At 42.3% G+C, this 15,024-nt stretch overlaps 1 protein-coding gene across 1 annotated transcript in view; it reads left to right on the forward strand.

Moving 5' to 3' along the window:
* LOC105386424 (zinc transporter ZIP11) overlaps positions 1–7,832 on the forward strand; it is a 51,537-nt gene extending 43,705 nt beyond the window's left edge. The window contains exons 6-7 of the mRNA XM_048631568.1: positions 1,264–1,422; positions 7,463–7,832. Of these exons, the coding sequence (XP_048487525.1) occupies positions 1,264–1,422; positions 7,463–7,541 (238 nt within the window). The 3' untranslated portion in view covers positions 7,542–7,832. The remainder of the gene's footprint in view (positions 1–1,263; positions 1,423–7,462) is intronic.
* The last annotated feature ends 7,192 nt before the right edge of the window (positions 7,833–15,024 follow it).

Genomic DNA, 15,024 nt, shown 5'->3' on the forward strand with positions numbered 1-15,024 from the left:
GTGAACAATTATGTTTTCCAGCGTGCCCTTTGCCGAGGTTGTTACGTTATTTGATTGTTCAAAATTGTTTTAGTTTAGTTTGGGCATTGAAATCCGAAAGTGCAAATCTTTATAGCAAACTTCCTACTTAGCACAGAGAAGCAAATATTTCGAACATTTTTTATAATAGGTATAATTAATAGAAAACTACATAAATACAAAGCAATTCGTACTATGATACTTAAAAACAAGCGAGTTGAAACTCCTGTTAAAACTCAATTTCGAGATATACAGCAGCACTGCGAATCACTTCCAACTTAATCTACATCTTTAATAAAATACACGTATTGCAAACAGCCGAATAAACTTTAAGTACTTACCTTTAAATAACAAACACGGTCAAGTTTATGTACTTTCTTGACGAAACCGGCGCGGCTCAGAAAGTAGCCCAGAAGCGATGGAATGCAGAATGCCCGTAATCAGATGTTGCACTTCAAACCGCCGAGACAATGAACTTGGTATTACCGCCGAGTTATTGTACAGGGCCCGAAGTCTGCTAAATTTTATGGATGTCAATAGCATGGAAGGAGGAAATTACATGTTTGCCTACCAAATAAATGACAAATATAAAATTTACTGGGCCGCAAGTCTGCAAAATTTTATTGATGTGAATTCGGTAGTCTACTATCATCTATCATACTCAGAAATGCCTTAGAAGTGACGATTTAAGTTCACTCTCAATGTTTCTGGCCCTGGTGTTTAAATCCAATTGACATACGTATAAAATTTATCAGACTTCGGGCTCAGGTTCCTCGGCGATGTGAAGGATTTCGCTCAAGATACGGGCCTGGCCGCCGGTCAACATTTATCTCTTCGTCTAGATTTATTTAGTTGTCCTAGACTCTAGGACCTAGAGCGTGCCTAACGATCTGATCTGAGTTGCAGTGGGGGCCACCCGAATGCCGAAGTTGCAGATCGAACTGAGGTCTTATTGTCGTGCATCTTGTGATTGCTTTGCAGTACAAAGTGTTACGCTGTCGATTGCATTAGTTAGAGCATGTTTCAGATTGTCAGGATAATGGCTACATGTAGGAAAAATAAATGCGGTCATGTCTAAAAAATAATTACGTATGACTTTATAGGTGGTCGGTACTTATCTTCTTAGATTCATCCTTCGCCTCATACGACATACATAGGTAAAGGTATACTCGTACAATGAAATGCTATCAAATTCGAATGGCACCCTATCCATACACCTTCTAACCACATTCTCCTTGTCCTCAGGTACGGCCAGCTATCAGGCATGGTGGAGCCAGTGTTCGGGGTGCTGGGCGCGGTGGCGGTGGCGGCGGCCGAGCCCGCGCTGCCCTACGCGCTGGCCTTCGCAGCCGGAGCCATGATATACGTCGTGGCTGATGATATCATACCGGAGGCTAATGCTTCGTGAGTCTTACCATTATATATGATCTGAACTACTGACTACCCTAGTCGAAGCAGGTGAGGTCGAAGCGGGGTGTACACTTGTCGGTGGTAGGTATACCAAAACGTATTTGTACCTCTGTGAAACCGCCGTCCCCCTCGGCCTCGCCGCTGGAGCCATGAGATGACATCATACCGGAGGCTAATGCTTCGTGAGTCTTATCTTTATGTGCTTGAGGGGTAGTCGAAGCGGGGGTATACACTTTTTGGTGTAGGTAAGCCAGAACGTATTTGTACCTTTTTGCAACCGCCTGGAGGCCACCTCAGGCGCGGCGCTGCGTGCACAGATGTCGGCGTAGAGGTACAGCACAAGGGATGTACCATTTTTTTTCCTGGAATCCCCACGGGAATCCTTTTAAAAGCGATGTGAGGCTCAGAAGTTGGTTGTATATAAAAATACTTATTAGACAGTAGACGCTGATCAATCAGCACCGTCTTAATTATATGCACAAGTAAAAGCCTGTCCATTTGAAAGTGGTCGTTTCTTTAAAGAGACTCTCACGCCCGTTTAACTACTCAATTAAATGCCAAATTTATCGTCTAAACACGTCATAAACAGTCTTAATGGTGGGTCAATATGAGTACACGCTGCGATTGTGAGTTCCCCTCAAAGTTTGAATAGTCTGCGGGGAACAAAGGGCCCAGCCTTGGGAATGACCTAAAAAGATCATAAGAGGAAGCCCGTCTTTGTCGGGACCCTCGCGGATATAAGTACCCACTCTGACCCCAAGATACCATCGTATCGGTATTACGTAGTTACAGAATTCGTCCACCGATGTTTGCCCTCCTATATCTCAGCGGAAGTGGATCGTCACTTATCCAATTGTTGAGATAACATCGAAACTGCCCTTTGATACGAAAACCGAGAATATAATATTCGTGTTTGAATGTTCGTTTATCACGCAGTGTATTCCACGTTACTATTTCCTGGAGCCGTAAAGAAAAAAAAAATGGGAACAAAATAAACTAAAGGCGCATTTAAAAACGTGTTCCTTGCGTCGCATTCAAGTCACAATCACAATTGATCTAACAAGGGTTCAGTTGATTTGATTTGTTAATTCATCGATCGATCGGTCGGCGACATGACATGTGGCAGTAGGAACCGGCGGCTATTGTGGCTCCCCTAGCAACGGGGCTATTGTAGTCCCGCAACTGTCTTGGACTGGTCCTCTTCCTGCCTCACCGGTCCCGGCCGCAGTTAATTGTTCGCATTATCATAGCCAGTTATTTGGAGCAACGGTTTTCATATAGCGCTGATGTCACCGGCGCGTTCTCGGAACTTTATCGGCCGTTTGGATTTTGAACTCTTCAAACTGAAAGTCAAATGATGTTTGATTGCGGTTGACCCAATTACTTATGGTTTTAGTTTTAATGCGTGCTTAAAACAGTATTAATAACGTTAACTGTACCGGTGTGGTGAGTGAGTTAGGCGGTCGGTAGGAGTGGAGCGGGCCCGTTAGCAGGCTGCGGCGCGGCGCGGCCAGCAGACCAGAACACCACTGTCATAAAACTGTACAAGTCATACCTGTTGGAACGACTGCAGGGGAATGCTTCGTCGTGGAACGTGCATACTTTATGGTTTTGAAGTTTCAACCTTTTTAAACTTTTGGAATACGTAAAGTTTATACTAAATGTAAGTTCACACGCGAGTTTATTAAAAATGAAAACTTGGGAGCATAAAAGCAGCGTCGACGAGTGACTTATAAACTGTCCCTTATACAGAATGTTCGAAAAGGTTTCTGGTGACCCCTATGACTCCTCCCCAGCTACGTAACCTTTTGGGCCACCCTGTATATTCGGCGTACCCTGGGAAGTCTGCGACTGAGAACTAATCTGTCACACAACATTCAGATTCTGAGCAGCTTCGCGAAAACCTTTCATGGCACTTATGATAACTTTTACTTCGAGAGTAGGTATTAAAAGTTGAATGTGAACTTACGAAAATCATCATGATCACTTTATAAGAAACCAATTTAAGTGCCAAACCTGTTAAATTTGGTCAGATTAACAAATAAGAGCGTTTTTACGATCACGATTGACACTACTGCATTTTTACCTTCATTCTTATTTTCTCGTCCCATAACAATTAATACTGCTGCGTTAACCTGATACCTGCCGTATTTTTGAAATCAACAAATTGATGAAGTCATTACACAGTCGGCTTTAGCTTGCGGGCGAGAAAAAAATGTTAATCGATTTATCAAGTGTCGATAAAACGAAATACACTTGCGTGCCTGCGCCCGCGCGCGCCCCGCTCCCCTCCCCGCCCCCCGCGCACGCCCCGCGCCCGCCCAGAGCTGTGCCCGCGCATCACTTAGCCAGCTCCGCATCTAAAAAACATGCCGCCAATGTTTGCTGTAACGAACACACCGACCGTTTTGTTTGCTCAAAAAATCACAAGTGATATTTCCAGGAAGCTGAAAAAGTAAATGAGCTCCGATGATCTACTGGCAACACTTGAAATAATATGTAAATGTGCAAAAAGCATCGCATGCAGTCATGGTAGTTAGGGCAGCTCGATGAACCGTGGTATTAAAACGAGCCGCGACGCCTAGACGTGTCATTAAAGTCATCCCGGCAGTGCGCGCTCTGTTCACTTTGACTGGAGCTTTTTCATTACTTTGGCTCGTAGTTGCGCTGTGCGATTTAGGTCCTTATAATATAAGCACTATGCATCAGGTAATGAAGTAGCCAATGTGAGTCGGGGGGACAGTGGCGGGTGAACGGCTGGCGGGCGGCGTCCATGTGTGCGATACGATTCGGAGACAATCGCGATGTCGCGAGTGCAAGCGCGCCGGCGCCGGCCGCAAATATCCCGACAGAAATAGAGACCCGCCGTCTCCGCCCGCACTGACACCTCGCACACACGCCGTCAACAACCCACCGAGATTACATCGAACCACTGCTAAACGATACATCTTTACGCAGACGAGATAGCGGCCGTGGCATCAGCAGAACTGCCGGCGGTAGCAATCGCACCATCTATTGTTCTTCCAGCTCAGACTATATCGATTGCAGTTAACCAAATTTCTTAAGTATCTGGTTCAGCTCTGTATACTCAATATGTTGGAAAATTATTAGTCTTCTGACATGTAGCTACTCATACATATCATATTGAGACAAGCAAAGGGCGTATTGGAGCATGTCAAACTTTGACTCTCCACTTTGTATTCATATATCAATCAATAGCCAATGAAGACGAAATGCCAATCACTGCAGGGCTGGGCTCGACGGGCCGCGCCGCACGTGGAAAATACCACCATCTTGACAACCGTTGAAATGATACGACGACGCCTTTATTGGGTTGTCTACTGCCTATCTTAACATTCGTTTATTAATATAAGATAATGACGAGTGGGCTAATTGTTGCTAAATTTATATAAAGGATATGGAAACCCATGGCGCTTGGGCTTCCTACGCCCTCGCTCGCTTCCCATTACCAATAGTCACTATGTAAGCGAGTGCTGTCCACATTCCCTTATACAACACTCAAGCGACTCCCTCCCATTACCCTAAAAGGACTCGACGAAACATCCTCGCTATTAAGCTCTCAACGTAGGTGCAATCATTACCGCTTTGATAAATGGAGATGAGTAAGTAGGAGTTGATCAACTCAAGCCGAGCCAATTAATTGAGCAATTATAAAGAGCGGCTCACGTGACGTAACGTGCGGTTTGCATAATTAGAAGTCTCTCGGAAAGTGTATCAGTCTGAAATATGTAGACGGTGAGGATTAGGAGAGTCGGTGTAGGTGGCGAGGCCGCGTCTGGGGCTATTTGCAGCGGGCGAGGCGTCTGCGGCGCGCTGCATGTTATGAAGTAAATTCGGTGCGTCTCGCCGGCTTGTCACAGTCTCGCCGTTGTCAATAATAATAAATACATAGAGCACGCATGTAGCCGGGATGGTGACTCGGCTCTAGTTTGTCTATGGCTGACGTCACTGTCTGGGAATCCGCGGCGGCGGGCGTCGCTCCCGCCAGGACTCTCCCGGCTGCATGGCTGCTCCAGGCTGCACAGATCCTGCAAACAAACCCAGTAACATAACTGTCTATGTAATTTATTTTCTACATGCATCAAAACAATAGTTCAAAGTATCTAGTTTGTAAAATACCGAGAATTGGCAAAAAATATGTGCCATTGTACTGCAGCCATGATTAGATTTCAAGTCAGGTGTTTATTCAAAGCGAGTGCGAGTCGACAAATTCCTGTGGTTTCGGCGCGTGATTTCAGTTTAGTAATATTTAGATGCGATCCGTGTGTGGGGCTCCCCACTGGCACGTGACCTGTCCCGGCTCATGTCAGCTGTGGGCATCTGTCACCATCCGGGTCTAACTTTCGCCATATTGCTGTCGCAGCGTTTCTTCTTGCAGTTTCAACGACAAAAAAAGACGCTTAATAATACACCCGAATAATTGCGCAACCGATCGATGCAGCGTCATGAGCGATCATGAGCTCTTTCCGCATCCAGGTGTAAGGGCACGCAGGAATCAATGGATGTTGGTCTATAGCTTGTGGAGTTCCACATACATCGCCTTATAACTCTCACGCATCGCATGTTCCTGCAAGTTGCATCCTAAGACCACAACTATCACTTTACTTTAATCATAAAGTCGAATGAATTGTCCATAAATCAATGAAATCCAACGCATGCAGCTACGGGGAATCATTTTTAATGGGCTATAATTCCAGTAAGTGGATTCCGTTCGGCCCATGAATGACTATTGTTTCTCTAAACCCCGCGCGTGAGTGGAAAGCGCCGGACGGGCCTTCCCGCTATCGTAATTTTGCTAACTCATTGATATTCAAATATTGTTCACTCACTTCTCAATGAATATATGTACAGTCTAGCGCCCGTCACAGTGCCTTCTGTACATTGAACCATCATAGGCTTAGTAATAAGATCCTCGACTAGATACGATACGTATACATGTGCCCCACTGTACAGTGTTCACTATGACGTTAGTATCTTGTAACGGACCTCTGCCTTTGCATAAACTGCACATAAAATAATTTCGTATGTACATATAGTGTGGTTTTGCGTCAATCATGTAAAAAATTGCTTCTGATTTATTACCTATCGATTTGCGTAAGTTCCATATCAGAATATGTAATGGCGGTTAACATGACAAATAGGTTTATAAAATTTCATACATATGCCCACGTCCGTTATCCACCGAAGGGTATATGGTCATAGTTTTTCGCTGTACATTTACTCACGTGATATGTATACATGTGCGAGCCGTATCGCCGTTTTTAGGGTTCCGTAGCCAAAATGGCAAAAACGGAACCCTTATAGTTTCGTCATGTCCGTCTGTCCGTCTGTCCGTCTGTCCGTCTGTCACAGCCGATTTACTCGGAAACTATAAGTACTACAGTGATGAAATTTGATGGGAATATGTGTTGTATGAACCGCTACAAAAATATGACACTAAATAGTAAAAAAAAGAATTGGGGGTGGGGCCCCCCATACATGTAACTGAGGGATGAAATTTTTTTTTTCGATGTACATACCCGTGTGGGGTATCAATGGAAAGGTCTTTTAAAATGATATAAAGTTTTCTAAAAAACATTTTTCTTAAAGTGAACGGTTTTTGAGATATCAGCTCTCAAAGTCGTAAAAAGTATGTCCCCCCCCCCTCTATTTTTATAACTACGGGGTATAAAATTCTAAAAAAAATAGAGGTGATGCATGCTAATTAACTCTTTCAACGATTTTTGGTTTGATCAAAGTATCTCTTATAGTTTTTGAGATAGGTTGATTTAACTGTAATTTTGCTGCTACGGAACCCTTTGTGCGCGAGCCCGACTCGCACTTGGCCGGTTTTTTTAATGAATACAATGTGCTAAGCGTACACATCTAAAATCTATAGTTTCTTTGTGTTTTCAGTATCAATGAAGTGATATTCTATTATTCTATTCTAAACAAGTTCACTTGGTCCACAGAGGCAATGCTTCGGTATCAATTAAGTAATATTATATTCTAAACAATTTGTCTTCGTCCACAGAGGCAACGGCAAGCTGGCCACGTGGGGCTGCATCATCGGCTTCGTGGTCATGATGTGCCTGGACGTGGGGCTCGGCTAACCACCCCCTGCCCCCCGCGCCCCTCACCACGTGCCTTCACCCCCGCGACCACTGCTGTCACACATGGTATAGGTTACTCTTACTTGACGATTTAAGGTCGTCCACCTTTGGGAATCGCACCTAAAGAACGCATTCAGTATTCTTTGTATAGAAATTCACACAACTGCGTCAACTTCATCGGCATTGCCGATGCCGTTTCTCCATAAATTTAAAAAAATCCGTTTGGTCCGATACGTACGATATCGATAGGTGGATGCTTACCTTTAGAGAGCTGGTTCAATGCTACGAGCCTACAGTTCAATGCTACGAGCCTACAAGAGACTTTTGGTTAGAGTAAGTAGCAGATCTCCGAAACTAGTTAATTACTTCGTCAAGCAAGAGCAGCCCCCAGAAAGCACCCCGATTGTTTTATATACGAATTTAATGCATACTTTATTCGGTTAAAGTAGTTATTTGTATTACTTAATATTTTGTTTGGAACAGCTACTTAAACGTTCAGGATAAGATAGGATAAGTTTGGTGCAATGTGAACAGTCTCATTTTACAAAAAAATATGTTGTTGGTAAGGATATGTCACAAACAGCATTATGTCAGATATGCTTACCTATCTATATTTATTCAGTTACATGTAATTTTGCTTAAAAAAATAGATGTACTGTAAATTGCCCTTCTAGAAATGCATTTGGTGCCAATATTTTTAGTAATTTAGCATTTAGTTAATTTATGGAATCATTCTTAGACTAGACAATAATTATTATAGACAAATTATACATTCAATCGATTTATTTACTATAAACTATCATTAATGAATCGGGGTGACATTAATCGATGCGATAGATATTTGAAATCATTGCAATTATATACGAAATTTTGTACTTTTTAAAGAAAAACTAAATTAAGTAACGTCGCACTAATAATTCTAATAATGTCAGCGGTAGGGAAATTTTATGCAAAGATTATGTTTAATTTTATCTTATTGAGTTTTAAATCATGTACAGTGTAGATATTTATGTACAATGTACATTCATAGGTACTAAATGAACTGCCAATGAGTGAATGTCTTATTAGTCTATAAGCAATTGAAGTATTGAAGAAGGTATTGTGAAATTATGTGATTTGAAACCTAATTCACATAATATGCTAGGGTCAATTAAATTTAGCTTGTTTCGATTGATACGCCCAATGATTTCTGAATCATATCGTTAATTATAACTACCGAATTCATACTCGATTCGTTACTCGAATATCGACTTTCGGCCTAGCACAAAGAGTAAACCTTCGAGTATTACGATGACACTTGCAAGCCAAACTGACAGTTCGTTCTATGCATTCGGGGGTTAAAATTTTAATTTGTTAAGAAGAGCAAGCACGGGGCGCAATTAAGAGTCTTAAATGCGCCCCGTGCTAGCCCTTAAAAAGGACTTAAAATAACATTTTAGAGAAATTCATCTGAATGAATCCTGTGTACAAATAAAAAAACAAGATTTCCTGCCTTCGTTCATACCAAACGTCAAGTAATATACTGTATGAGTAGTGACTTTACAGCCATTCCTATTAGTATTCATATAAATAAGTGAGGAAAACAATGCCTAATGTGATAATAAATTAGAATATAATTATGATATTATATATACTATTGTCAAGATTTTGAAAATTTGCACAATCTTCCTTCTTTCACAATTTTGTTATTCAATATTTTGCCCCAAAGAATTACTAAACGCTATGATGATGATAATTATAGGATTAATTCATTATTTATCTACAATGTTAGGTATATAACCACATGGTTGGTAACTACGATTACCTAACGAGCTAAAATATTTTTTTAATTAATTGTGTTTATAATAATTGTTTCAGTTGCAAGCTCAAAGTGAAAATAGGTTAAATGTTATTTAGAGATAAGATGTTTTTATTTATAAATATATATGTATTCAATATGAAATCAACTATTATTTTTATTGTTTCAATACATTACTAAACAAACCAAACATAAGTACTTATGGTCAGTAAGCTTTCAGTAAGTAAGTAAGTATACTTATGGATTAATTATGGAGAATGGATGAAGTATGGAATTCGGTTGAGCTGTTCAAAAGTCATTCCCATAGTATTGGCATAGTACTACCACTGCAGGGGCTTGGAACTTGGGTTAGATTGAGCCATTATCCACAAATAACTGCGAGTAGATACGTACTCATAGCTAAAAGAAAGTAGCCATAGGAATTTAAATAGATGATAGAAACTAATACCTGAGTGAACGGTATCTATTTCTTCTGTTGCCGACCGCACGGGCTGCGCCGGCGCAGGCGAGGGAACTGTCAATGGCTGATAGATGGCGCCGCGGCGGAATGCCGGCTCAATACCCTTCACGAGCATCCCGCCGCTCCCGGGGAATGTGTGCTACCAAGTATCTACTACAGGAATTTGACTACAGTTATTGAATCGCATTAGAAAAAAAATAAGGCAAAGGGCGCACGGCGGCGCTAGGCGGTCGTCGACCCCGCTTGCACTTCGCCCGCGCCCAAACAACCGAATTCCTGCGCGTACACCCCCCTCCCCCCCGCGCCCGCCGGCGATAACCCGCTCTACTCTCAATGGAATCCACGAGCTCCAGCCTTATCTGAGGCATGTGGCGCCTCGCGGCCGCTACCCTATCGCTCATCTCTGCTCATCCACGAAACAACATAACAAATTCTCCAAAATATTTTTGTTTACTCCGTCGTATGCTGATTCGGTACATTGATCCGCTAATGACGTAAACTGCACCTCGCCCGGTGCGGCTGCAGGCTGCGTTTGCATAGGTCATGCGTTATACATGGGAACGAAATCGAAAAACAGATCGAGAGGAACCGTGTCGAGATCAGGGTCGATGCGTTTTGATCGATATTGCCGAGTTGTTATGCATCGGGGACGGCCTCATTTCCATTCATTCTGTTTGTTGACAATGTAGGTGGGTCGGGGCGCTGCAGGGGCAGTCGCGCGCGCGCCGCTCGCCGCGCACGTTGCGCCCGCGCAGCTCCCCCCGCCCCTCCCCGCCGCGCCCCCCGCGCCCCCCGCGCCCCCGCCGCCGCCGCGCCGCTTGTTTACATCCAGCCTACGTAAGTTATGCATGTCCCCGATGTAGTCAAATTGATGTGCATTTTGTTTATACTCATTTAAAACGCTCCAGTTCGGTGCATTTCATTATCGCGTCGCGCCGGCCACCGACAACTGTTTTTGTTTCGATTTAAACAGACGTCATACTTAATAATATCTACCTACATCGTTGGAAGATTTTAAACTTATCTGTTTAGTACCTACAATCAAACCATTAACTAGTTTAATTTACTCGTAAATATGTTATATAACTTAAGATATTTTATGTACTTAGGTACTTACCTGCATATAAATTATCAATAACAAGTACAGTGAATTAAGGCCACCAAATTATTGTTAAAATAAATTCCCTACATTCCACAGCCATACAGCGTCGGCGTCACTGACTTATTTTTGCTCCTAAATGAGACTCTGTACAATCAGTAGTAGAGATTACTCTCGCTTACAAGATGTATTGCAATGCGGCTATCGCGATTTGCTACATAGAAGGTGAAGCGACAATTTTATTTTCAATATCATGCACATCTTGTAAACCAAAATAACCCTAGTTACCACGTGACATGGCCACATGATTCCGATCAATTTTGTGGCGAATTGGGGTGGATTGGTGTCTCACACCTGCCTTTTGCAATATGTTCTTAGATGCCATCTGGATACGTTTACCAATAAAACTGTATAGACGTAAATCATAGCAATATGACACGTCTATTATCCAACATTGCATTCAATCCAACAACGTCGTTACAGACCTTTGCACTGCCCCAAATAATTTCGTAACCGACTTAATATTGAATGTTTTAATTTAATCATCGACTTACAATATAAGTTGCATTTCATGAATTACGACATAATATCAACAACATTGAAGAGCGTATTAACCGAATATAGTAAACATCCCGTGGAGCCACCTGTCTGTCGGACCGTAGGAAATGCGCGGGAAATAGCCGCTCTGAGTTTGAATATCGAACGCAAACAATAACAAAATATCCGTTGCGCCGGCGCACGTGACGCGCGCGTGCGCTGCACCAATCATAAATCAGCTACCACAAAACAATACATTATTAAATCCATAATATGTTTACACGACCAACCACAGGACAAGTTAAAAATAAATCTTAATCGATTTAGATGATAGCTGTGTTGTAGTTAATGGAGATAATTGATGCCTTTAGATAAATATAGGATTTTTCTTTCTTGGCTCAGTATTTCACACAATTTTCATGCAATTTGGCAACATTGGAAACATTACTATACATATAAACATTACAACATTTTTGGGCGGTAGGAGCAAAAAAAGTTACACATAATAATTTAAACTCTTTTAATTAAAATCAATTAAAACCAATAATTTAACATTTCCTTGAAATATTTACAATCAGGATATGTACAAAGTTAACTAATAATTGTTATCTGCACTGTCCTACACCTAAAAGCAGTAAAAATAATCAAGCCTTACCTGCTGGCCTGACCTATACATAACACCAATACACTGGACACAAAATAATAAACATGGCCACTGCTCAGAAAGTCCTAGAGAAGCAAATTAACATGGAGTCGATGATTGCTTCCCGACTGAATGACTTCGAGATGAGGATGAAGGCTTTGGGCTCCACAGATAAGAAGTCAGACCTCAGCGCCCTTGCTTCAGACTTCGCTGGGTTTAAGGACATGGTGCTCAGTGTCCTACGCCTCCTGCAGGAACAAGTCGCAAGTCTAGCCTGTCAAGTGGACGAGATTGACTGCCAGAGCCGTCGGAATGCACTGGTCTTCACTGGTGTCAAGGAGCAGGATGACGAGGTCCCAGCTGCTACAATCTCTGGCATTATTGTGACCAAGATGGGATTTGCCGAATTTGACCAATCTATGATCCACCATTGCATCAGGATAGGAGCAAAGAACCCGAAGAGGCCACGTCCAATTCTTGTACGGCTGGTCAGCATTTCTGCCAAGGCATCAGTATGGGGCAGGAAAAAGCAGCTGAAGTCGAGCGGCATGGTGGTCAGCGAGTTCTTGACAAAGAGCCGCCAGGACAACTACGCTCGCGCGCGGCGACACTTCGGCATGAATGCGTGCTGGAGCATGAATGGGGCCGTGTTCGTCAAGCTGCCCGACAACACCAGGGTGCAGATCGTCTCAGCGGCGCAGTTGGACGAGCTGTGCAGGAAGCATCCTGCAGTGGCTCCAGCAACCTCCACGGCCGCCAGGACGCCCGCCGACAAGCCAGCGACCAAGGCCGGCAAGATCACTCCCACTGCGAGCGCAGGAGCTGCTGCGCCTGCGACGAGGAGCAAGACGGGCGCATCTTCCAAGGACAGGCGAGTGTAAAGTCATCAGGTGGAAGGTAGATTTCTTTGCCTCTGATTATGTAATTTCCTTTTTTTCTTTTTTCTTTGCAGTTGTATTGTATCCTACCCTGTTTTGATTTTTATTAATATTTTTCTTTTTGATTGTTGTGACAGCGCAGTGTCGTGTTGTTGTGACACTGACAGCTGACAGATTTGATTCTGATGTTTTGCACAGATTAACATTTAGGCTGCGTTCAGAAATCAAATTTAAAAATATGTTTGGTTCGTTAAAAATTCATTTTAAATTTTCATGTAACTTGTTTGTTCTAAGGTTTTGCATAATTTTTATTTGTATTTACAATGTTATCGCATGGACAGTGCGGATTGATATTATGCGTTATATATATATTAAATATTACAATAATCATAGTTTAAATTTAAAATATTGATTAAACAACATATACGTATTAGGTATTTTATATTATATTTTTATTAATAGTAACTATATATATTTTATGAGTATATATGATTCTGCCGCTAGTGATGATGATGATTTTTTATCATGTTCTTCTGTTGGTTCCACTTCACTTGACATGTCATACATTCCTCTCTCCTCTAGCCTTAATATGGAACTCTCCAAGTATCGCAAAGCATTGAATGTGGTCCATATTAACGCACAGAGTATTCCTTCACACCATTCTGATATGCTTGCATCATTAGACAATAATAATATACACGCTATCCTCGTTTCGGAATCTTGGTTAAAACCGTCGCTTGACTCCTCTGTGTATCCATTACCTGGGTTTAAATTGGTACGCAACGATCGTACCAACAAAGGTGGCGGGGGAGTAGCGATATACCTTCGCAGTCATATCCCTTACACCATTGTGAGTAGGTCTCCGAGCGAGTATTCTGGGAAGGCTGAGCATCTCTTCCTAGAAGTGCGTCTCAACTTCAGTAGGATTCTTCTCGGAGTCTACTATAGCCCATCCATGACTGTTAATTATTTCGAATCTTTTGAGAAACTTCTTGAGGATTATACTCCCAATTTTGATAACACCATAGTCATGGGCGATTTTAATACATGTCTTTTAAAAAACGACCATCGTTCCAAATCATTGTACTCTATCACAACTGCACAAAATCTGCACATTTTACCCCTTGACGCTACTCATCATCCTCCGAACTCTGATCCGACACTTCTAGATCTTATAATCGTTTCTTCTCCTGACCTTGTACTTCAGCACGGCCAATTAACGGCTGACTGTTTCTCCTATCACGATCTTCTTTATCTTTCTTTTAAGGTTCGTACTCCTAAACCAAAGAAGCGTACAATTCTCCAGCGTAATTTTAAGAGGATGGACTTGCAGCGGCTCTGCGAAGATGCAAACGCCATTGATTGGGCGCAGCTAAATAGCATTGACGACATTGACGCAAGGGTTGAGTTGTTTAATTCTCTCCTGACCGACCTTTTTGACAAACACGCACCCCTTCGTCCAGTTCGTGTGAAACAGCTGCCGGCCCCTTGGCTTACTGATAACATCAAGACCCTAATGTCGAAGCGAGATCACGCCAAGTACTGCTATAAAAAGCAACCGACAGATGAACACTTGCAGAAATATAAAGAGCTCAGGAATCGCTGCAATAGAGTGTGTAGAGATGCAAAGCGCCGATACATTCATACTTCCATTGATAACTGTGACACCTCACAGTTATGGACATTTCTTAAAACGTTGGGCATAGGCAAATCAAGGACGCATTCTAACATTGACACAGACCTCAATGCACTTAATAAGCACTTTTCCACTCCTCCTTTGACCCTTAGTGATCAAAACAAGGCCGAGGCTCTGAGTAATCTTGATTCTATACCGCTCCCTGATTGCCCTTCATTCACTTTTAAATTGGTTTCTGGTCGTGACGTTAAGAGATGTATTTCTAACATTACCAGCAAGGCAACCGGTACTGACAATGTTAGTATTCTTATGATTAATCCAATTTTGGATATCATTCTGCCGCATATCACGAATATAATGAACCTTTCTTTACTTTCCAGTTCATTTCCTAGTACGTGGAAGAATGCTTTCATTGTTCCTCTTCCAAAAGTC

The sequence above is a fragment of the Plutella xylostella genome, chromosome 29 (genome assembly GCF_932276165.1).
Source record: "Plutella xylostella chromosome 29, ilPluXylo3.1, whole genome shotgun sequence".
Taxonomy (NCBI): Eukaryota; Metazoa; Arthropoda; class Insecta; order Lepidoptera; family Plutellidae; genus Plutella; species Plutella xylostella.